This window comes from Lindgomyces ingoldianus (genome assembly GCF_010093535.1).
Source record: "Lindgomyces ingoldianus strain ATCC 200398 unplaced genomic scaffold BDR25scaffold_10, whole genome shotgun sequence".
NCBI classification, from domain to species: Eukaryota; Fungi; Ascomycota; class Dothideomycetes; order Pleosporales; family Lindgomycetaceae; genus Lindgomyces; species Lindgomyces ingoldianus.
This window is the reverse complement of record NW_022985171.1, coordinates 258,252-280,779: the sequence shown is the minus strand read 5'-3', so window position 1 is coordinate 280,779 and position 22,528 is coordinate 258,252. Positions and strand designations below refer to the sequence as shown.

Genomic DNA, 22,528 nt, shown 5'->3' with positions numbered 1-22,528 from the left:
CTTCCGCTTCGCCTGCCGCTCCACCTCTCGCCAGCACTCCGCCGCCTCGCCAAGACTCTCCGCCTCGACTTTCTCGCCCGCTCCGATGCGCCCGCCGACGCCGACGCGGCAACGCTGCTGGTTCAATTCGCCGCTTTTCTCCTCGGCCGAATCGACGCCCTGGATTGCGGATACGACAGCGACTGTGACGACCGAGATGCCCTCGTTGCACTTCTCGCTGCCGTGCAGTCTGCCTTCGAACGCGACTTCTGCGGCGGCGGCGAGCATGTGCTCTCCGTTGTTGCAGCCTTGCCCGGGGAGCCTGCTGACAAGACCACGCTCGTCTCCACCATGATGCGCGTTTCCCATGTCCTAGACTCACCGTGGCCTCATCGCGCTTCACCGAGCTCGGCGCTATTGGACGCTGCCGGTCAAGGCAGGGCACGAATATTGGCCATCTTCGGCGGCCAGGGCCATGATACCTGTCTGGACACTCTCCAGACGCTACATCAGCTCTATCAGCCGCTGGTCGCCCCGCTGCTCTGGCGCGCCACAGCCCATCTCCAGAATCTGGCCAACCGGGATGAGTTCCGCACCTATTATCCCAATGGCCTCGATATTTTGCGTTGGATCACCCAGTCCGACCCTGAGGCACGACCCGACGCTTCCTATCTCATCTCTGCCCCAGTGAGCTTCCCGCTCGTCGGCCTCTTGCAGCTCACCTGTTTCTATGCAGTCTCCCGTATAACGGGATTAGAACCTTCCCAGCTTATCAACATTTTCTCTGCTGCCTCTGGCCATTCACAAGGTCTTGTAGTGGCCGCATTCGTCGCTGCATCCTCAGATTGGGACTCGTTCCATTCCCTTTCCACCAATGCGCTGTCGCTTTTACTCTCTTTGGGTGTGCGCTGTCAACAAGCCTTTTCGCTCGTCTCCCTACCTCCAACCTTGCTGAAGGATGCTAAAGACCACGGAGAAGGATCCCCGAGCCCAATGCTGAGCGTACGCCATCTGCCGCTCTCCAAAATCGAAGCACTAGTGGCCCGAGTGAATGCACAACTGCCTTCGCACGAGGCCATTGAGATTGGCCTCCACAATGGTCCTACAAATGTTGTCGTGGTCGGGCCTCCCATGTCGCTGCATGTCTTGAATGTTTGTTTGCGCCCTCTCAAAGCTTCGCCCGGTGACGATCAAGCCCGAGTTCCATTCAACAAACGAAAAGCGCGAATCGCAAATACCTTTCTTCCTGTGTCTGCTCCTTTTCACAGCAGCTACCTGGCTGTAGCAACCCCAATCATCCTCCGGGATGCACAAGAGATGGGCGTCGAGATACGTGGTTCTGACCTTGGCTGCGCCGTTTACACAACTACTCCAGAAGCTGAAGACCTGCGCAGTCGCGGTTGCCAGAACATAGTACCCGAGCTCGTTCGATTAGTCACCGAGGAACCACTACATTGGTCCCCTGTCTGCTCCATTCCGAACCCCACCCATGTGCTCGATTTCGGCCCTGGACGTGGCGCTAGTGGCGCCGGCGGCCTTGTGCATGCCATCAGCCACGGCAAAGGAGTCCGTATAATTCTTGCCACAGAGCTGAACGGCCGGAGTTTCAACTTTGGAGGAACAGCCGAAATTGTACAGAGACATCTGGTGGTTGAGCCTTCTTGGGCACAGCAGTACGCTCCTCGCATAATACGCACAGCGGGTGCTCGCACCATGGTGAGTACCAAGATGAGCAGGCTGCTGGGTCTGCCTCCTGTCATGGTCGCTGGAATGACTCCCACGACCTGCAGTGTAGACTTTGTGGCGGCAACGATGAATGCTGGGTACCACATCGAATTCGCTCTTGGTGGTTATCATGATCCCACTTCACTTGAAGCCGCACTTCGAAAGGTGACTGATAAGGTCTCCTCAGGACGTGGTATTACCTGCAACTTGATCTACGCAAACCCCGCGGCGCTGCGCTGGCAGATTCCCCTCCTCCAACGCTTGAGTTCCGAAGAGGGCCTTCCCATTGATGGCTTGACCTTTGGCGCCGGCGTGGCATCGTTGGATGTGGCGAATGGCTATATCCAAACATTTCCTGGTCTCAAACACATCAGTTTCAAGCCTGGCAACCTCAATGCCATACAGAAGGTCCTGGAAATCGCCAAAGCAAACCCCCACTTTCCCATCATTCTCCAATGGACAGGTGGACGAGGGGGTGGCCATCATTCATTCGAGGATTTTCACGAGCCCATCAAGCGCATGTACGGCGCCATCCGTAGATGTAAAAACATCGTGCTCATTGCTGGCAGCGGCATGGGAGATGTCGACAGTTCTTTCCCTTACCTCACCGGCGAATGGTCGCGCAAGTTACACCTTCCCTTGATGCCCTTCGATGGTGTTTTACTCGGCAGCCGAGTGATGGTCGCGAAGGAGACTCAAACCAGTCCAGCTGTCAAACATGCCATTGTTGCGGCTCAGGGCGTGGATGACTCCGAGTGGACGAGGACCTACGACGGTCCTGCTGGCGGAGTTATTACTGTCGTCTCTGAGATGGGCGAACCCATCCACAAGCTGGCAACTGATGGTGTGCTTCTTTGGGCTGAACTGGACAAGACAGTCTTTAACATCTCGGAAAAGTCCAAGAGGATGCAGGTGCTCAAGGAGAAACGGAATTACATCATCAGCCGTTTGAATGCCGACTCTCACAAAGTCTGGTTTGGATGGAGCAAAACAAAGGGGACAGCGGTAGGCGTTGATGAGATGACCTACGGTGAAGTTATTCTGAGGTTAGTTGCATTGACCTACGTCCGTCATCGACAAGGATGGCTCGATGAGTCTTTTCGAACGTTAGTGCACGACTTCATTTACCACGTTGCATCTCGTTTCGTTACGCATACCCCCCAGGCGCCTACGATTCCAAGCCATGCCGACCTAGATGATCCAGAGGCTTGCATAGAATGTTTATTTGCTAAGTTCCCCTCAATGAACGCACATCTCATGAGTTACCAAGACGTTCAGTTCTTTCTTGCCTTGTGCCGACGGAAAGGGCAGAAGCCTGTTCCATTCGTCCCTGTCCTGGATGAGCATTTTGAGACATGGTTCAAGAAGGACTCCCTTTGGCAATCAGAGAATCTGGAATCTGTCGTCGATCAAGACGTGCGCCGTGTCTGTATTCTACAAGGTCCCGTCGCGGTCCGCCACTCAACTAAGGTTGACGAGCCCATCAAAGATATCTTGGATAATCTTAATCATAGCTACATTGAAAGGCTGCTCGAAATCCAAGAGTATGTGCCGTTTGTCGAGTGCTTCGGCCTTCCTGAGAAGCACTACCTGGAACGACGAGTAGCTGGAATCATTGGCAACTTGGGTGATTGGCGGCAAGCCTTCTTCACCAGCAACGTGCTTCTGCAAGGCAGCCACGTGGTCGAGAACCCAATCCGACGAATACTCAAGGGTGGGCGAACAGTGTTTTCTGATGCCGATCTGAATCGTGTTCACCTTTTCAGGGTGCAGGATGATTCGGTTCAGAATGTTCAGGTCGAGCTCTTTGCTGACAACATAATTGAACTTCGTATGCTTGGGAACCTCTCGGCGGACAAGGTTAGCGCGGAACTCTTACTCAAATTTCGCTACATCCCAGAAACTGGTTACGCTCCGATACACGAGATAATGGACGGCCGCAATGAACGCATTCGGGATTTTTACCGCCAGGTTTGGCTCGGAACAAGATCAACGGAGAAACACTCCATTCGCGACGAGCTTTTTCAAGCACCAGAAAAAATCACCTCCGAGAGTTTGAAGCAGTTCCACCAGGCCTTGGAATGCCCTGAAATGCGTTTGGGCGACCATCTGCAAGCCCCGATGGATTACGCCATGGTAGCTGCCTGGAAACCACTTGTTGAGCCTCTCCTCGCGCATGACCTGGCTGGCGATTTGCTCAACCTCGTACACCTTTCTAACGGCTTCCATGTCACTCCAGGAGTCCGACCTTTGGCAGAAGGTGACGTTGTGGAAACAAGGTCACGCGTCACAGCAGTCGTCATACAAGCATCTGGGAAGATGGTTGAGGTGACGGCACACATTCTGCGTGAAGGTCAAATCGTCATGGAGATCCGCAGCCAATTTCTTATCCGTGGAAACTATACTGACCACGCATGCTGCTTCCGGATTGCAGAGGCCGCCCCTGTTGAGTTGCAGATCAAATCAGCGAGCCAACTCCAAGTGCTTCTTGCAAAAGACTGGTTACAATTGGACGAGTCCTGCGTTGAAATGCTACACGTGGGCGCGAAGCTGATCTTCAAGCTGCAAACACATCAGCTTTCAGACGAGATCAGCGTTTCCGGACATGTGGAAGCCCTAATATCGCTTGGGGAAGGTGTTCAAGTTGCAACCGTTCGTCACGTAGGAGCATTGGCCAAGGGAAATCCCATACTAAGCTACCTCAAGCGTCACGGCCAACTTGAACAGTCTCCAGTCACATTTGCCAACCCGATTCCTCTCCAGGAACTGATGCTTCAAGTTCCGACGTCCAACAGAGACTATGCAGTAGCATCCGGCGACCTTAATCCCATCCATCTGTCACCAGCTCTCTCACAGTATCTTGGTTTGCCGGGCACCATTACCCACGGCATGCAAACAAGTGCACGTGTCCGGCTTCTGGTTGAGCGTCATTTGTGCTTTTCGGACTATTCGAGGTTCAAGTCGTTCCACTGCTCATTTCTTGGAATGGTTCTTCCGGGGGATAAGATCAAGGTTCTCTGCGAACAGGTTGGCATGAAACGCGGCCGCAAGATTATTAAGATCAAAGCGGTGAAGGAGGAGTCAGATGAGGCAGTGCTCACCGGCGAAGCAGAGGTCGAAGTTGAAAAGACGGCATTTGTCTTTACAGGGCAAGGCAGCCAACGTGTCGGCATGGGCATGGATCTCTACGCCACGAGCGAGGCAGCCCGCGAAGTATGGGATCGAGCGGACCAGCATTTTTGGAACCAGTACGGCTTTCTGATTACAGATATCGTCAAGAATAATCCGAAGGAGCACATTATTCGATTCGGTGGCCAGCATGGTCGGAAGGTGCGTCAGCAGTATATGGACCTTGCTTTCCTGGACATTGCCCCTGATGGCACGTCTTCAAAGCGACGGGTGTTCCCGGATCTTGACGAGACCTCGACTTCCCTCACCTTCTCGAGCCCAGGGGGTCTCCTTTCTGCAACGCAATTCACGCAACCGGCACTGACGCTGATGGAGATTGCTACTTTCCGAGACATGCAAGCCCGCGGCGTAGTCTCTGACGAAAGCTATTTCGCCGGCCATTCACTTGGCGAGTATTCGGCACTGAGCGCCGTAGTCGACATCGCTGCCATCGAGGAATTGATGTCGGTCGTCTTCTACCGTGGGCTCACGATGCAGTACGGTATCAAACGAGACAAAGCAGGACGCTCAGACTTCGCCATGGTTGCGGTGAATCCAAGCCGTGTGCCAGATTTCGACGGCACTACGCTCAATCTTCTTGTGCAAGAGATTGCGGCGGCCACGTCACTATTGCTTGAAGTAGTGAATCATAACGTCGAAGGTCAACAATACATCTGCGCTGGCCAGGTAAGTTCGGCCTCAAAACCCGAGTCCTGACACACTGACTGATACTTTGTTGCACAGCACCGCGCTCTCAAGTGCCTAGGCGATATTCTCGACTCAGCACACGCCGACCGCTCCATCCGCCTTCGCACCCTCGCCCAGCAGCAACAAGACCAGCCATTCTTCCACCATGTCATCGACACAGCCCTTTCCCAGCAACAGCAGCAGAGCACCCCAACAACCTCGCCCCTCGAGCGCGGAAAAGCCACAATCCCGCTCCCAGGTATCGACGTACCCTTCCACAGCTCATACCTGCGCGCAGGCGTCGCGCCCTTCCGGCACCACCTCTCGCGCTCCATCCGGCGCGGAGCAGTCGACGTGGAGAAGCTACGCGGGCGCTACGTGCCAAATTTGACGGCGCGCCCGTTTGAGGTGTCGCGCAGCTACTTGGAGGATGTGTGGAAGCTGACGGGGTCGGGGGTCATGGAGGGGATATTGGAGCGCTGGGACGAGTTGGAAGCGTGGAAGCCTGGGGTTGGGGCGGAGCGGCCGGTGATTGGTGGGGATGCTGGCGTTGTATAGATTTTTCTTTCTTTTGCTTTGGTCTTCTGGTAGGTAAGACTTTCGTGTGTTAATCTTGTAGTCTTTGTCATTCCTTGCATACATAGGCGCGGGGCGTTTGATAGATAGCATCATGTATCCTACTTTAACTATGTATCATGTCTTTTCGTCATGATGTCCATGGAATTTATGTGTATCATTACCATGCTTATTTATGCTACAATGCTACACGTCCAAAACCACTACGTCCCCAGTCGAAGTTTATGCTCGAAGTAGACGATGTAGAATAGAGATGTTGTACTTTTTCATGTTCGATGGCAACTGATCGAAGGATCATCAAGGCGTAGTGTAGACATGTACATACACACGGCGACTATTCGATATCAACAGTGTTGATATAGGTCTAGTAGTAACGTTCTCAATCCCGTATACAGCTGGGTATGTAATCAGGAACACAGTAGGTACCAGGCAACTTTGCTAGTTTGGACTGTTGGCGAGAGACAGGGTTTCATCTTAGCCTCTGTTTAGTCCATATAAGTAGAAAAACCGTCTTAACGAACGGCCTTTTCTGAATGGAAGCACGAAGGGCCTTGCCTGATTGGAAACGAATACGACAAATAAAAAGGGTATATTAAGTTCTAAATCGCACGCTCAATAAGGTCTAACTCTCATGTACAACCTGACGTAATAATGTATTTGAGCAAGGCAACCAATACAGAAACGACGCTTCATTAGATTTTCCTCATAGTCACTTCTTGACCCGGCAGTCGACATCTGCGCCGCGCCGCAACAGCAGCGCGACAACGCCGTCATGTCCCGCCCACCCGGCTACATGCAGCGCCGTCCACCCGTTGGCGGATTTGAATCGCATGTCCGCACCTGCATCTAACAGCAGCTGTACAACGGGCTCGCTGCCTGCCGCCGCGGCCAGATGCAGTGGTGTCTGACGGCTAGCGTCGACAGCGTTGGGGTCGCTGAGCGGCGTCTGCATGTCCACAGCGCTCGTGGCCTTGTGCTCGGCGCCAGGAAAGGGGAACGACGACCATGACGGTGACGATGAGGCTGCGTGCTGCAGGCCCAACAGCACAGCGACGGCGCCTTCGTGCCCGCCGGCCGCGGCCAAGTGTAGTGGCGTGGCGCCGCCTGCATCGCCCACCACGGCAACGCCTGGCCTCATCTTCTGCGTCTGCGCACCCGCTTCGTCGTCTGCGTGGGCCTGTTCCGTCGCCGCGGCGGGCACCAGGCGGGTGGCAGCCGCATTGCCATGGGCAGCACCGCACACGTTTTGGGCGAACACGTCGGCGCGCTGGGCCAACAGCATCGATACCATTGATAGGCGGTCCTGCTCTATGGCGTGGTGCAGCGTGGTTCGGCCGTCGTCGAGGGACACGGTTGGCGCTGCCGCCGCCGTCGTCGCTGGATATGAGGGAGAAGAGGGTGCGCATGGCTGTGTGGAGAAGAGGTCGTATGGAGAGGCCGCGGGCTGCTCAACGGGGAAATCGAGCATGAGGCTGGGAATGGCGCTGTCCGGGAGTAGGGTCGAGGGGTTGAGCAGGCAGTGCACGTCGGCCAGCTGGTCCAAGGCGGCCATGGAATCGTCGGGCCATAGTGCTTGGGGGGAGTAGGTACAGTCCTCGGTGGTTGCGGTGTTGCTGAGTGAAGACGGAGCAGTCTGCTGAGGCGACGGGGGAGAGAAAAGGTTGTAATTGTTGATGTTGTTGTTGTTGTTGTTGTTGTTGTTGTTGTTGTTGTTGTTGTTGTTGTTGTCGTCGGGTTCGCATGACGAGCTCGAGCCCGAGCCCGAGGCTGCAGTGAGGGCAGGCCCAGGTACAGGGCTCGGGCTGGACGTGGTCTGGCGCGACACAAGCCTGCTGTTGATTCGCTCCAATTCGGCGATGCGCCTCTTGAGCTTGTGTCCTGCCACGCCTTCAGTGCCAGTCCAATGTCAAGACGAGGCAGCTTCGGATCTGACTTACGGTATATTCTCTGCGCATTCCTGTTCTGCACCTTCTTGCGCTGCGTCGAATCTGCAATGTGCTTCCACTCGTCAGGTGATTTTGCCGCCTCCTTGGTATCACTGGTTGCAGGCATGCAGTCGACATCCATGTCAATCGACTGGTCCAGATCAGAATAACCTTCCAGGGGGGTGCCACGACGGTCTTATCAATTATGGGCCGTTAATATTCATAATAACTAACTTAGTGCCACGTAAGAGGCAAGGAGGCACAGAGGCACAGAGGCACAGAGGCACAGAGACACAGAGGCACAGAGACACCGGCACAGAGGCACAGGCACAGAGGCACACCATCCAACCGTTGGTAAGCCCGTGTTGCCTTCCACCCACGAGTTTTCAAACGGCACAGCAGAGATGCTACAGCCCCAAGGTACTTCAAATAAGTCCCTAGTGTGTTTCATCACAAAAGGCCGAGAGGCTCAGCAGAGATTCTGCAACGTGTAACGTACACCACGGGCGAGTTGCTCCACACCTAAGTTGCTTACTTTTGCTAAGACTAACGTACACCACAGGCGAGTTGCTCACACACCTGTGTTGCTAACTTTTGCTAAGACCCTACTAAGCCACCCTTCCTACACTAATGCATTCCTAACAACACTACTTAGGCGCGCTAAAAGGGTGTTAGATACAGCTTACACTTTAGGCTTTTAAATAAAACATAACACTTTTAAAGCAACATGCTATAGTTATGTATAAGGCTCTTTAAAAGATAACGTACTTCACAGGCGAGTTGCTCACACACCTGAGTCGCTTACTTTTGCCAAGACCCCACCCTAACAAACTCTATTATAGCCTATAACAACCTGCTCTAGCACTATATAGTACAGTACAGCCTAGAATATTATTTAGATACTACTTTTGCTTCTTGCTTATATGTTTACATGTTATACCTAGTCTAATTACACTAGCTGCAGCGCCTTTAGAATAGCTTACCTACTTTAGCTTACACTTGCTTCTTTACTTTCTTTTTATTACTACGCGCTTTAAACTTCTTTAAAGCTGTTAAGTGTAGGCTTTTTTAAATTATTAAAGTTTTTTCTACTTTAATTTACTTTTCTTTAGTAATTTATGTTATGTAGCAGCTTTATTAGCTACTTGTAAGGCTAGATGTTCTAGAACAGGCTAGTATCGCCTCACCTAACCTGTTTAGAGGTTGTATGACCTGTGCTTTGTATATAAGCATGAATCCTAACAAGTAAGGCTTAGCAGCAATTTATCTCTCTTATAATACACTTCTATCTTTCTCTAAAAGCTTGCTCTTAGTGCTATCTATGCTACTTACTATCCTATCTTTACACTACTTAAAGCTTAGTAATTTTTTATTATACTAACACTAGCTTATGCATAATTATTACTACTTTTTTAAAAACTTTTTTAAACACTTTAACTAACGTATTCCACCACCAAACCCGCTAAACCACTGAACCCAACAAAATCTCTTAGCATTGCAAACACCACATACAAGACGCAATGTCTAAACAACACAAGACTATACTAACTTAGCAAGAAGGCAGAATTATCCTTGCGCTCTAGGCCTACTGCTTACGCTAATTTAAATGTGTATAATAAGCTGCAGTAGCTTTTAACGTGCCTTATTAGTAGCTTGCTGCTTAGCTTAACAGAATTACATTTTAACTTACTATACAACTAAATTACTAGAAACTTACTACAACTAAAAAGTAAATAATTATATAATATATCTTTAACCTTAATTTACAAGGATTTGCGCCCTAGCTGTGTAAAGTAGTAGATATAGTAAACAGACTATTAGCTGCGCGTAGTAGGACACTAGTAGAGATAAACTAGCTTACACAGTTTATGTCTTGTATAAAGAAGCTTAAAATAGCGTTTAATTAAGTAAAGAACTGCTAGAGAATACTCTAAGAAGACCTAAAGTTAATTATAAAGTAGTTTAAGCTTATATAAAACATAATAGTAAAATATAGTATTTATAATAATAATATCTATAACTTTAATAAGACTAGCTTCTAAATAGGCATAATTAGCACTATAAAAGTTATTATAAGTTTAGAAAGATGTATAAGGCTTATTCTTACATAGCTAGGTAACTAAGAATAGGTTACTATAATCTAGAGCATTTGCGCTGCTAGCTACACTACTCTGCTATTTATTATCTACAAAGGACGCGTCTACATCTCTGCCTAGTATAAGAAGATATTAATACTATATAATTAAAAGCTATTAGTTTCTAAGAATAGCTAGACAAATAACACACTTAGTCTTAAGTAGTTAAAGCACTTTAATAAGCATATAAAAACATGTTAGGTAGGAGTATATAAGCTGCTTATACTAGATAGCTATAAGAGCTACCTAAACTAGAATTTTAAAAATTATTGCTTTATATAAAAGATCTTTACACTCTATATACTTACGCATTTATTGCATATCCTCTAGCTACTTAATGTAGTGTGCTTCTTGCTATTAAAGCTTAAGTACTCTTAGTGTGTATAAGACTTAGCACGCTAACATGTGTAGCATATTAATAAAGAATGCTTTTTTTTAGCCTTTAAAAACACATTTTTAGACGTTTTTATGTATAATAACTATAAAAAGGCTTTTAAAGCATCTAGACTAGTTCTTATTAACGCATAAGTAGTCCTTAATTGTCTTAACATGCAGCTGTGTACCCTACTACTAGGACCTCTACTAGAAACGCTATAGCAATTAAAGACCCTAAGCAATTTATATAAATTTAGATTATAATTAAAGCTTATATATAATTCTTTTATATAATTACTAATAACAGCATAAGAAAGCTTTTTACAGCTTGTAAAAGAAGCTAAGAAAATGCTATATAGAAATATACTTATAAAGGCGCGTGTATAAGAGCTTAAAGAGTAATTAGTAAACATAACTAAGCGCAAGAGGCGTAAAAGAAAGCAGATCTAGTAAGGTAGCATAATAGAGTATAAGACTGCAGCAGCGTAGGTAGCTGCTAAGGCGTTTATAGTAGCTTAGCAGTTAAAGAAGGCTTGTAGTAGTAGTAATTAAGAAAGAGCCTAACTAGCTCTGCAGCGCTGTAGGAACTGTAGAGAGACTAGGCACAACGCTTGTACATGTAAAAAGGATAAAGAAGAAGCACTAGAATTAGATGTAGGCACGTTGTACGTAGGTTCTCTATTTAGTTGTGAATAAAATTAGAGTTTTGTACGTGGTGTTTGCAATGCTAAGAGATTTTGTCAGGTTTAGTGGTTTAGCAGGTTCGGTGGTGGAATACGTTATAAAATTTAGTAAACTATTTATATACTTCTAAATTTTTATTTTTATAAGCATTAATTATAACCTAACTTTTAGAGTATTACTTAGAGTTTATAACTACTAGAGCTTATTATATATACGTAGTAGTAGTAATAAAGTGCGCAACTTTACATTAAAGCCTATTATAACTTATTACAAGTTAAAGGAAACTAATTTAGCGCCTTAAAACTTTTTTTTAGATATTACTAAAAGTAATTATAGCATTATAAGCTGCTTTAAAGTATAGTAAAAACTTTATTTTTATAATATAAGTAATTTAGTTGTGTATAAGGATTTTAGCTTAGCGCCTATACACTTTTTTTAAAGAAGTAAAACAACTTATATTAAGTAGCTATAAAAAGTGTAATAAGTAAAAAAGTATATAAATAGTAATAATTTTATTATCTTTATAGTATTACTAGAAATAAAGTAAGTTATAGCTTTTATAGCTATTAATAACTAGTAGATAGTAGCTACTAATAGTACACTTTTTTATATGCGCGCTAATACAACTAAAAAGGTGCGGATAATTAACTAACAGTTAATTATTACGTACAGGATAGTATATATACCTGTTGCACGTAAGCGCCATCTTAGCCTTACAGCCTGTGAGAGCACTGTGAAGCAGAAAGCATGAAGCGCAGAAGGGGGTACAGGATAGTATTAATAGACGAATCCTTAAGAAGACTTAGGGGTTTGTGAGAGGATATATATATGTGCTAGGGCACGTGACAGAACGCTATGTGCCTAATGCTAGGCTAAGCTAAGGGCTCTCTAGAGAGAGTCTAAGGCATGTCTAAGTTAACTGTAACATAGCCCCCCTTCTTCTGCAGGTTGTTCTTAATCTTGTAATTAGATAGGTAGGATATTATAGTAACTTAGACTAGCCCTAGGCGGACCTGCAGTAGAGACTGTATAGGTTATACTTAGGTAGTACTTATTACTAGTAACTAAACTTTAAAAAACCTTAGTAAAAGAAAACTATGTCTAAAGAAGTATAATTAAGTAATTTAGAATATTATTATTAGCGCTATAGCTACTAATATAAAGTGTTTTTATCTTATTAGGTTAAGCTTAATAAGCCTATAAAAGCTAAGTAAAGTAAATAGTCTATAATTAAAAAGCTTACTTCTATAAAAGTAACTTAAAATTATAACTTTTTTTTTTTACTATCTAGTTAAGGTTTGCTTTTAAAGGTCTTAAAGTTTTAGTTTTAGTACTTATAAGTACTATAAGGCATTTATAAATGCACTATTTTTATGTAGGCAGTTTCTTTTAAAAGCATAGTTATTAGTAAGCTTATAATATTATAATTTTATTTAAAATAGCTTAGAGTTACTAAAATAGTTCTAAAGTTAGTACTATAAAGCTTTTAAAACTAAGTCTACAGCTACTCTAGTCTAGAGCTATAAGTACTAAATAAAAAAGTATAGTTTTATATAAGTAAGTTATTTTACTAGTTTTTTTAAGTACTAATAAATTAATGCTTTAAAGATATCTCTATGTATAAAATGCTTAAGAATAATGCTTTTAATATGTTACTATTTACTAAAAGTAGTTACTTTTCTAGTTAGTTAAGTATAAGCATAAGTAGTAGTTTTTTTAAGCTATTTATATGTTTTCTTATCTCTCTAACACTCTATACTAAGTAGGTTATAAGTAGTAAGGCTTTAAAGTAACTTTAAACTTTATATAAAGTAAAGAAAGTAAGTGTAAGTTTAAGTATAAACACTATTTTTACTATTTTTAACTTTTTTTTTTTTACTTTTACTTTAGCTTTTTTTAACTAGTTTTTTTAGCTATAACTTTATTTTTTTTTACTATTCTTATTACATCTTTTACTTAGTGCTTTAAAAAGGAGATTTCTATGCATATCTATAAGCTTCTGCCTTACTTAAAGCCTTAGCTGCTACTTATTTAGAAATAGTGCTATAGCTATGTTGCTGCGCTATTGTCTAAAAAAAGAGGTAAAAAGCCTTTAGCTTTTAATTTTTATATAGCTATAAATACTAGTGTAGGCTTAAAAAGTACACTATTTAGTGTTTATAAAAGCTGTGCTAATAAGAAGGTAAGTAGCTATATAAAAGTAAGTGTCTTTAAAGCTTTTTAAGTTTATGCTAACTTTGTACAGCTTAACTCTTACTTTTACTGCGCTAAAAATATTTTTTAGTACTATATTAACTAAGCTTTTAACTATAATAAGTGCACTATTAAAACTATAAGTAACCTAAGTTAAAAACTTAACCTAGACACTAAAGCTTAGCTTTACTATTAAGAGGATGTTTTTTTATATACGCTAGCCCTTAGAAAGTATATTAATGTATACTTCTAGTAGCTAAAGCGTAAGACTAAGGGTTTTACGCTAGTAAAGTATGCCTAGTAGTATTAGGTTTTCTAGAAACATAACTATAAGCAGTATAAAGTATATCTTAGTATTATAAGTTATTTAAATTATAGCTAACTTTACTTTAAAGTAGTTTTAGTAGCATTAGTAAAAATTATTTAAATAATACTATTATTTAGTCTAAGTTTAAAGTAATTTTTTTTAAGAATAGCTACATAACTAACTAGAAGAAACAGTAGTACTACTATAGGCTAAATATACCTGCTGCTAAGAAGGTAAGCTTGCTAGTTATAAACTAGTAGTTTAGTATAGCATAAATAAATTAAAAGTATATAAAACTTTTATTTTACTAAAAAAGTAGCTAGTAATGTTTTTTAAGAATTTTTAGAATATTCTTATTATATATATAGATAATACCTAGTCTAGACTTTACTTAGAACCTCTCTAGGTCTAGTGTGGCCCTAGATAGTACCTTTAATATAGACATTCTTACTACACTCTAGGTTATAACCTTATAAGCTGCATAAAGTTAAAATTTTATAGTAAAAAGTGTAAGTTATTACTTTATTTTTTTATTATTTATATGCTAACTTTTTTTAGTAATTTTTATGTTATAAAGTTTAGATTACATTAGGTTTTACTATAAGTGCTAAAGTTAGTGTAGTTATACTCTAGAAGGTACCTATAAATGTAGTGTTTAGCTATTACTTCTATTTTAATATATTATAAAAAGTAAGCTAATAATTTTAAAAAACTTTTTTATAGTTATTAAAGTGTTTTTTAAGTTTTTAAGTAGAGTCTTTAAAAAGTGTAACAATTCTCGTTCCATCTCAGGTCGCCTAGAACCCATCCGAAGGGTCCCTGTATCAGCTCCGACCCTGGCTTGACCCTGACTCAACCTGGCCCTAACTCTGCCCTGCCCCCTGCTGTTACCTCTATTCTCTTATGTATTTAGTTGCACCTTGCTCTGTAGCTAGCTTAGTAGTTTTCTAATATCTTTTTATACAAGGCCTATAGGTGTTAATAGCATTCCTAGGTTTAGAGTCTCCACGCACTTCTATATGCCTCTAAGTGGATTCCCTCTGCATTTAGACCTATTGTCTTGCCTGCGCTGTTACATTATATTAGAAAACTTGCTTTTGCTAGTAACAGCCTTGTATAATATTACACTAATTGTTTGTTTAACTATGTCTAAGCCTAAGACGCGTCTAATTTAGTTTAGGTTATAATACTTACACACTGTTATATTAAACTATTTAGTTTATAGACTAGATCTTATTAACCTCTAGTTAACTAAAGCCTTTAAGTTTAGAACTTTCTATCTCTATGCAATTAAGATTGCCTTTAGAAAAGTTGCAAAGAATACGCTAAGGTAGAAACTTAAAGACTACTAATAACCTATTAGGATTAGAGACAACTACTAATGCCTAACTTTTAACTACTAACCACCACTCTATTAACAGCTAAACCCGCCTCTGTAGGACCTAAAGCTAAACCTACCTGATTTAGAGCTAAACTATAGCAATCTGTTCTAACAGACCTCGTCAACCACTAAATCACCCCTAATAATGCCTTAAATCACCTCTACTACTCTAATAGCAAGAGACCTTTTAGGCACTCTAATAATACCTAATGCTACCTTACTAAACGCACGCCTAAAATTAATAACTGCACAGATAGCAAAGAATAATAGTAAACCTTAATTCTTAACAGGCTAGACATTAATACAGATTACTAATAGAGCTAGCGCGCACGCATGGCGTTTAGTTAGAGGACACTGCTAGCATTACAAAGGAATATTTTAGAGCAAGGACACCTAGCTAAATTAGACTAGTTTTAGTTTAAGGCAGAGGACATAACAGCAATACTTTGTACTATAAGTACTACTAATAGAGACTATTAGTCTACAGAGGGGGGGGGTAGTGTAACAATTCTTGTTCCATCTCAGGTCGCCTAGAACCCATCCGAAGGGTCCCTGTATCAGCTCCAACCCTAGCTTAACCCTGACTCAACCTGGCCCTAACTCTGCTCTGCCCTCTACTGTTACCCTTATTCCTTTATGTATTTAGTCGCACCTTGCCCTGTAGCTAGCTTAGTAGTTTTCTAATATCCTTTTGTACAAGGCCTATAGGTGTTAATGGCATTCCCAGGTTCAGAGTCCCCACGCACTCCTATATGCCTCTGAGTGGATTCCCACCGCATTCGGACCTATTGTCTTGCCTGCGCCGTTACAAAAAGCTACTTAAGCTACTTTATAAAAAACTATTATTCTACCTTTAAATCTTTATGTTTAAGAATTTTTTTAACTTTATAGTAGTCTTTACTATCTGTCTTTAGAACATGTATAGGCCTAGGCTAGAAAAGCTTTTCTTAAAAAAGTTTATTTTATTACTTTAGCAGTAAAACATAAAAGACAGAATAAATTTTTTACATTAATTATAGTAAGTCTAGCTAGTATACTAGCTTTTTAATTTTTTTAAGTACTTTAAAAGGTTTTAAGTATATTACATTAAGCTTTTTTAATAGACACTATGTTTTAATGTGCTTTAACTTTAGAATAACTTAATCTTTTATACTAAAGTGTTTTTTTAAATACTTAATGTTATACTATTTAACCTAGTGCTGCTGCACTTACTTAAGGTATAATCGCGTAGTTTCTTATTACTTATTTTATCTTAAAAGATAAGTAACTACTTAGTTTTATAAGGCTAGTGCCTTTCTAGACTTATTTTATACTTAAAGTAAGCGCTTAAGCTAATAATTATTTTTAACTTTATTAAAGCTTTTTAGGGTAACTCTATACACTACGCGTATTAGACATTTACTATAGAAGAAGTGTTTCTTAGAGTTGTAAGCATACTCTATGTATAGTAGCAGCTTGCACTAATTATTCTACTAGTAGTTTAAGTATAACTATAAAAATAACTTTAATTCTTAATTTTAATACTTAGTTTACTTATTAGTTTAAGAATAAAAAGCTATACTAAGCTAGTAGTTAATCTTTAAGTAAAAGTAGATGTCTAACTAAAACTAACTAGTAAAGATTAAACTATAGTTAAAAATAAAAGTATCTAGCAGTTTTATCTTTATAAAGAATTACTTTTTTTAGAAGAGTAGCTAGTTTTTTTACTATAATAGTTTTAGTAACAGAAAGGTACTAGACATACTTTAAAAAGTAGTTAATAAGTACTAAAATTAAGTTATAAGTACTACTTATAAAGTCTTTTAATTTTAGTAAGTTAGTAATAAAGTCTAGTAAGTAGTACCTTTATAAAAAAGTAAGTAAAAGTAAAAGTTTTAGTAACTTTTAAAGCATATACTACTAAATCTTATTTAGCTAGCATAGTGCGCACCTTGCAACGTACTTGTAAATGTTATAGTAAAAGTACAGCTAGTAGTATTTTCTTTTAAGAAGGTCTATAGTCTTTTTAACACTATAATGCTTCTTTATAAAGTTATTATAGTTCTTTATTAAAATATTTTAATATAAAGCTTTATTATCTAAGATCTACACTCTTTTATGTTAATATAAAACACTTATAGAGTTATGCTTTTAAAAAGAGGTGCTTTTTTTTTTTTACCTTACTTACTTTTTTTATTATTAAGAGTGTATTTAACTAATAAGCTATATTATTTTCTTGCACTTACTTAATATACTTAAAAAGATGTTCTAAGACTTTTAAAGAATAAGTGTTTTTATTTTACATAGCTATAATAAATAGTAAGATAGTTTAGTAATAACATTTTATAAATATAAAAGTAATAAAGAAACTCCTTTATAACATTTTAAGTTTATTATTGCATTATAGGTTTCTTATAAAGAACCTACAGCACTTTAGAATTAACTACCTTATAACTGCTATAGTCTATAGAAACAATAGGTTAGGTTAATAGAGGTGTACCTCTAATAGTTAACATTATGTTAGGTTAATTTAAGTGTTCCCTAGGTATAGTATAGCACCTTGCTAGGTTGCTGTTAGAAGAAGTTATACTACATGCTGCCTAACTAGTGTAATAAGCTGTAGATGTTTAATTATCTACACTTAAAGCTTTTACTATAAAGTTAAAAGCATTGCGTTTTATTATAATTTTACTTTTTTTAAAAAAACTTTTTTTATGTAATTAAGTCTTTTAGATAGTTTGTTAGCTAGGTTTTTTAAACCTAGCTTATATTTAATTTTAAAATTAAACTACGCTAGCTCTTTTACTTAGTAGGCTTACTTAGAAGAGAGCTTTTTTATTATTATAAAATAGCATAGATTATTATAATTAGAGAGTACCTAAATTATGCTTAAAGCATACTCTAAGTAGTGCCTTTAATGTTTAAAGCTCTTTATAATTACGCATAACTTCTTATTATGCGTATGCTAATAGAGTTATAGGCTGCTTAGCTTACAGCTTTAAAAGGCTATAAGTCTTTAGTAGTAATTTACTACTAGCTTAAAAAACTAAGGCTAGAGAAGTATTACTACTATAGTAAACTTAAAAGTGTTTATAATAATTATTACTAGCTTTAATAAATTAAAGTGCTAAAAGACTAAAGCATTTATAAATTTTAACTAAAAAGTTAGAAAAGTGTTATAGGCCTTTTTAGGCTAGAACTATTCCTAGTACTACTTTATAAAACCTTTATAATTCTGCTTTACCTTCTTCTTCTTCTTTTTTAAGTTAGAGCCTTTATAGAGCAGACTTAGAGCTTGCGCAGCTATTATATAATCTACTAGTAAGTGTATAATCTTTAAGTAATTATAGATAAATCTTTAATAAAAGTTTATAAAGCTTAGAAATACCTAGATGTTCTTAAAGCTTTTTAGCTTAGGCTATTTTTTAATTATCTAAACGCATAATAAGTTTATTACTACACCTTTTAGTGTAACTATAAAGCTTAGAAATTTAATAGACTTTGTTTTAAAAAAAGATTTAAATACTTTATAACGTACCTAACAGGTTAGCCAGCTACACAGGTTAGCTAGCTACTTTTGCTAAGCCCCTACTAAACTCTACCTATCTACATAATGCTTTAACAACAACACTAGATTAAATCTTCTAAAGAACGTTAGATATAGCTTGCTCTTTAGGCTTTTAAATAAGACTTAAAACTCTTCTTGCAACGCGCTGCAGCTATTTATAATGTCTCTTACATAACACTAAGTAATTAACGCGCTAGACAGCCTTTACAAGCAGAATGCTAGCTTAAATTAAGGAATCTAACTAAGCTTAAAAAGAAGGTAGTTGTTAAGTATATACTTAAACTTAGTACACGCAGATTTCCTTCTAGGCTTACAGCTATAGCTAATATAGCTAATTCCTTACCTGTAGAGCGCAATCTAGGCTAAGTTAGCTTAAACTAGCCTAGTATGTAGGTTAAGCACTGCCCTAAGTTTATAATAAAGTTTAATTATAAGTATAATTATAAGAGAGCACTTTATAAGGATCTAAAGGTTATCTAGAGCTAGTTTTGCCTAGTAGCTAGCATAAAAGCTAAGTATAGTATCTAAAATAAAGACACATATAACTTTAATAAGTTAAGCTTTATAATAGGCTAGATATTAACTAAAGCAGTTGTTACAGCTTTAAAGAGATAAAGACAGCTAAAGGTAATATAGTAAAGTAATAAAAAGTAGATAATAGTTATCTAAAGCATTAACATAATAAAGTAGGCTATAAGATTACAGAGCTTTAAGCAGCAAATAAAGCTACTACATAACATAAATTACATAAAAGAAAGTAGATTTAGGCAGAAAAGACCTTAATAGTTAAAAATAGGGCTTATCTAACTGCTCTAAAGGAGTTTAAAGCGCGTAGTAATAGGAAGAAGCTAAAGACGCAGGTGCACGCTAAAGAAAGTAAGCTAAGTTAAAGGCAATATAGGCAGTGCAATTAGACTAGGCATAACTTACGTATATATAAGTAAGTAGTAAAAGTAGACTCTAAATAATATCTTATGTTATATTGCTTTATATAGGGCTAAAGTGGGCTGTTTTGCGAGAGAATAGAGTGGTTTTAGTAGGGGCTTAGCAAAAGTAGCCGGCTAACCCGTGTAGCCAGCCAACCTGTTAGGTACGTTAGTATAGTTTTTATTTTACTAGTTAATTAAAAACTTTAAAGATATATTACTTATAGTCCTCTTTATTTTTAAAGTAAATAAAGATGTTATTTAAGTAGATAACATAAGTTCTATCTAATAAGCCTTCTAAAGCTCTATAGATATAGGACTAAAAGGTAGCTAGGGCATTAGCTAGGCTAAAGGGCATAATAAAGTACTTAAAATACCTATACTGCGTTTTAAAGGTAGTCTTTTACTTATCCTTTTTTTTTAATGCAAAGCCTATAGTAGGCGTTGTAAAAGTTAAGCTTTATAAAAACTTTAGCTTTTAATAAAGTAATCTAACATCTTACTTATAAGTAAGATAAAGTATTAGTTTTTAATTATAATTTTATTAAAACCTTAATAGTTAACATAAAGTTATAGTGTCTTATTTAGTTTTAGAATAAAAAAAATAAGAGCACTTATAGGTAACCTGCTTAAGCGTATCTAACTCTTCTTCTAGGCTGCATTAAGGTATTTCTGCAGGATATTTAGTTTGTAGCAGAAGAGGTTATAGATAGGGAGGTTTAGAATCTTCTTTCTCTTTTTAATTTTTATAGTATAATTATGCTTACTGTTTAGCTTAAAAATATTTATATAATGTTTACTAAAAGTATACTACTAAAAGTAGAACTTAAAAAGAACATGCGCAAGTTTTTTAAAGTCTAAAGTGTTGTTAGCATTATTAGTGCTTAGATACTTATTACTATTATTAAAAAGTACCTAGGCAACACTTGCAGGCAGTGTAGCCTAGTAGTACCCTTTATTATAGATACTAGCTACTACATAATAGGCTATATCTTTAAAAAGCTATAAAAGCTTTAAAAACATCTTAACATACTTTTAAAAATACTTTTAGATCTTAAGTATGTAATTCTTTAACTAAAGTAGCCCTTAATAATAAAAGTACTCTATGTTCTACACTATATTGCTACTAGGCCTAGAGGCTTATAGGGTAGGTTTAAGGTGTCCCTAAAGCAGTTTCTCTAAGAGGGCTTTTTTTCTAACATTATTACTTATTAGTTAAATAGTATAAGAGGTAGAGTAAAGTATATATGTAGTTTTTTTAAGACTGTGGTTCTTTAAAAGCTTTTTAATAAGTACTAACTAAATTTTACTATTATTACTTTTTTACTACTTAAATATACTATCTTTAAAATAGATTTTAAGGTTAGCTTTTTATAGCTAAAAGTACTTTAAAATTAAGTTATAACTTAAGAAATTAGCTAACTAGAATCTCTAAAGGCTAACTTCTTTATTAGTACCCCTACTGTCTATATAGACAAGGGAAAGATTATATAGTAATTCTAATTATAATTAGTAATTATTAATAAAGCTTATGTAAGGCTTCTTATAGTAGTGCTTATATAAGAGGCTATATTCTTAAATAATGCTAGTGTTTATTAGGTTTAACTTAGCACCTATGTTATAAAGGCTGTAAAGAATAGTTAATGTACTATTAGAAAGTTTTAGCTGCATTTTAACTATAATATAAAGCTGTTTACTATTTAATTTAGGCTTTAGTTATAAGTGTGTAAGATTTACAACTAGAGCTTCTTTTTTTTATGCTATTATTACTTTTCTAGTTAAATTAGTTCTTCTAGTAAAGCTTATGTTTATTAGTAGTCTCTTAAGATGTTATTGCAGTAGTATTAGTCTTTTATACTAAAAACTATTAGTTACTTAGTAATTAGCTTATAAGCTTCTAGTTTTATCTTTTATCTTTTTACCTTTATTAAAAGTTTAAGGTAGAGTAAAACTACTTTTTTTTTAAGTTAAAGTGTTTTTAGAGCTAGCCTAAAATGTTATTAAAGCTTACTTAAAGTAAGTAATAGTTTTAGTGTTATATATAGCGCGCTTAAACTTTAGCTAAGTGTTTATAAACTTAAGTAAGCTATTATACTACATTTCTTTTTAAATAAATTCTAAAAAGTAGCTTTATATAAAAGTAATTTTAATCTTATAACGTACTTTACAGGCAAGTTGCTCACACACTTAAGTTGCTTACTTTTACTAAGACTCTACTAAACTACTCTTTTTACACTAATGCATTCCCTACAACACTACTTAGACGCGCTAAAAGAATATTAGATACAGGTTACACTCTAAGCTTTTAAATAAGACATAAAACTCTTAAAGAAATATGCTATAGCTATATATAAGGTTTTATAAAAGATAATAAATAACTATAGCGCTAGATAACCTTTACAAGCTAATTCTACAGCTAAATTATAAAGGCTAAGCAATAAAAAGAAGCAGGTAATTATTAAGACTATACTTAAGCTATATGCGCAAGGAATTTCCCCTTAGATATCATTTATAGCTAATATAGCTAATTTTTTGCGCGCTAAGCATAATCTAGGCTATGTTTGCATAAACTAGCCTAGTATGTTTGTAAAGCGTTATTTAAAGCTTAAAGTAAAGTTTTAAGTGCAAGTATAGTTAAAAGATATTTAACTAATTATAAACCTTATTTTGCTAAAGTTATATGTGTTATTATTCTAGATACTATACTTAGCTTTAATATTCTCTATAAGGCTAAACCTGCTCTAAATTACTCTAGAACTTTTATAAAAAGCTCTCTTATAGTTATACTTACACTTAAACATTACTTTAAGCTCTAAATAACGCTTTATAAACATACTAGGCTAGTTTATATAAACATACTAGGCTAGTTTATATAAACATACTAGGCTAGTTTATATAAACATACTAGGCTAGTTTATAT

At 38.6% G+C, this 22,528-nt stretch overlaps 2 protein-coding genes across 2 annotated transcripts; one reads left to right on the top strand and one right to left on the bottom strand.

Annotated features, from left to right (window-relative positions):
• Positions 1-333: 333 nt before the first annotated feature.
• On the top strand, positions 334-6,240 carry BDR25DRAFT_283189 (beta subunit of fatty acid synthase; the record flags this gene model as incomplete). The annotated part of the gene is made up of 2 exons (XM_033688029.1): positions 334-5,559; positions 5,617-6,240. The coding sequence occupies 2 exons, from the start codon at positions 334-336 to the stop codon at positions 6,115-6,117; spliced, it is 5,727 nt and encodes a 1,908-aa protein (XP_033549520.1). The 3' UTR covers positions 6,118-6,240.
• Positions 6,241-6,830: 590 nt separating this feature from the next.
• On the bottom strand, positions 6,831-8,202 carry BDR25DRAFT_341582 (ankyrin; the record flags this gene model as incomplete). The annotated part of the gene is made up of 2 exons (XM_033693616.1): positions 6,831-8,013; positions 8,073-8,202. The coding sequence occupies 2 exons, from the start codon at positions 8,200-8,202 to the stop codon at positions 6,845-6,847; spliced, it is 1,299 nt and encodes a 432-aa protein (XP_033549519.1). The 3' UTR covers positions 6,831-6,844.
• Positions 8,203-22,528: the final 14,326 nt, after the last annotated feature.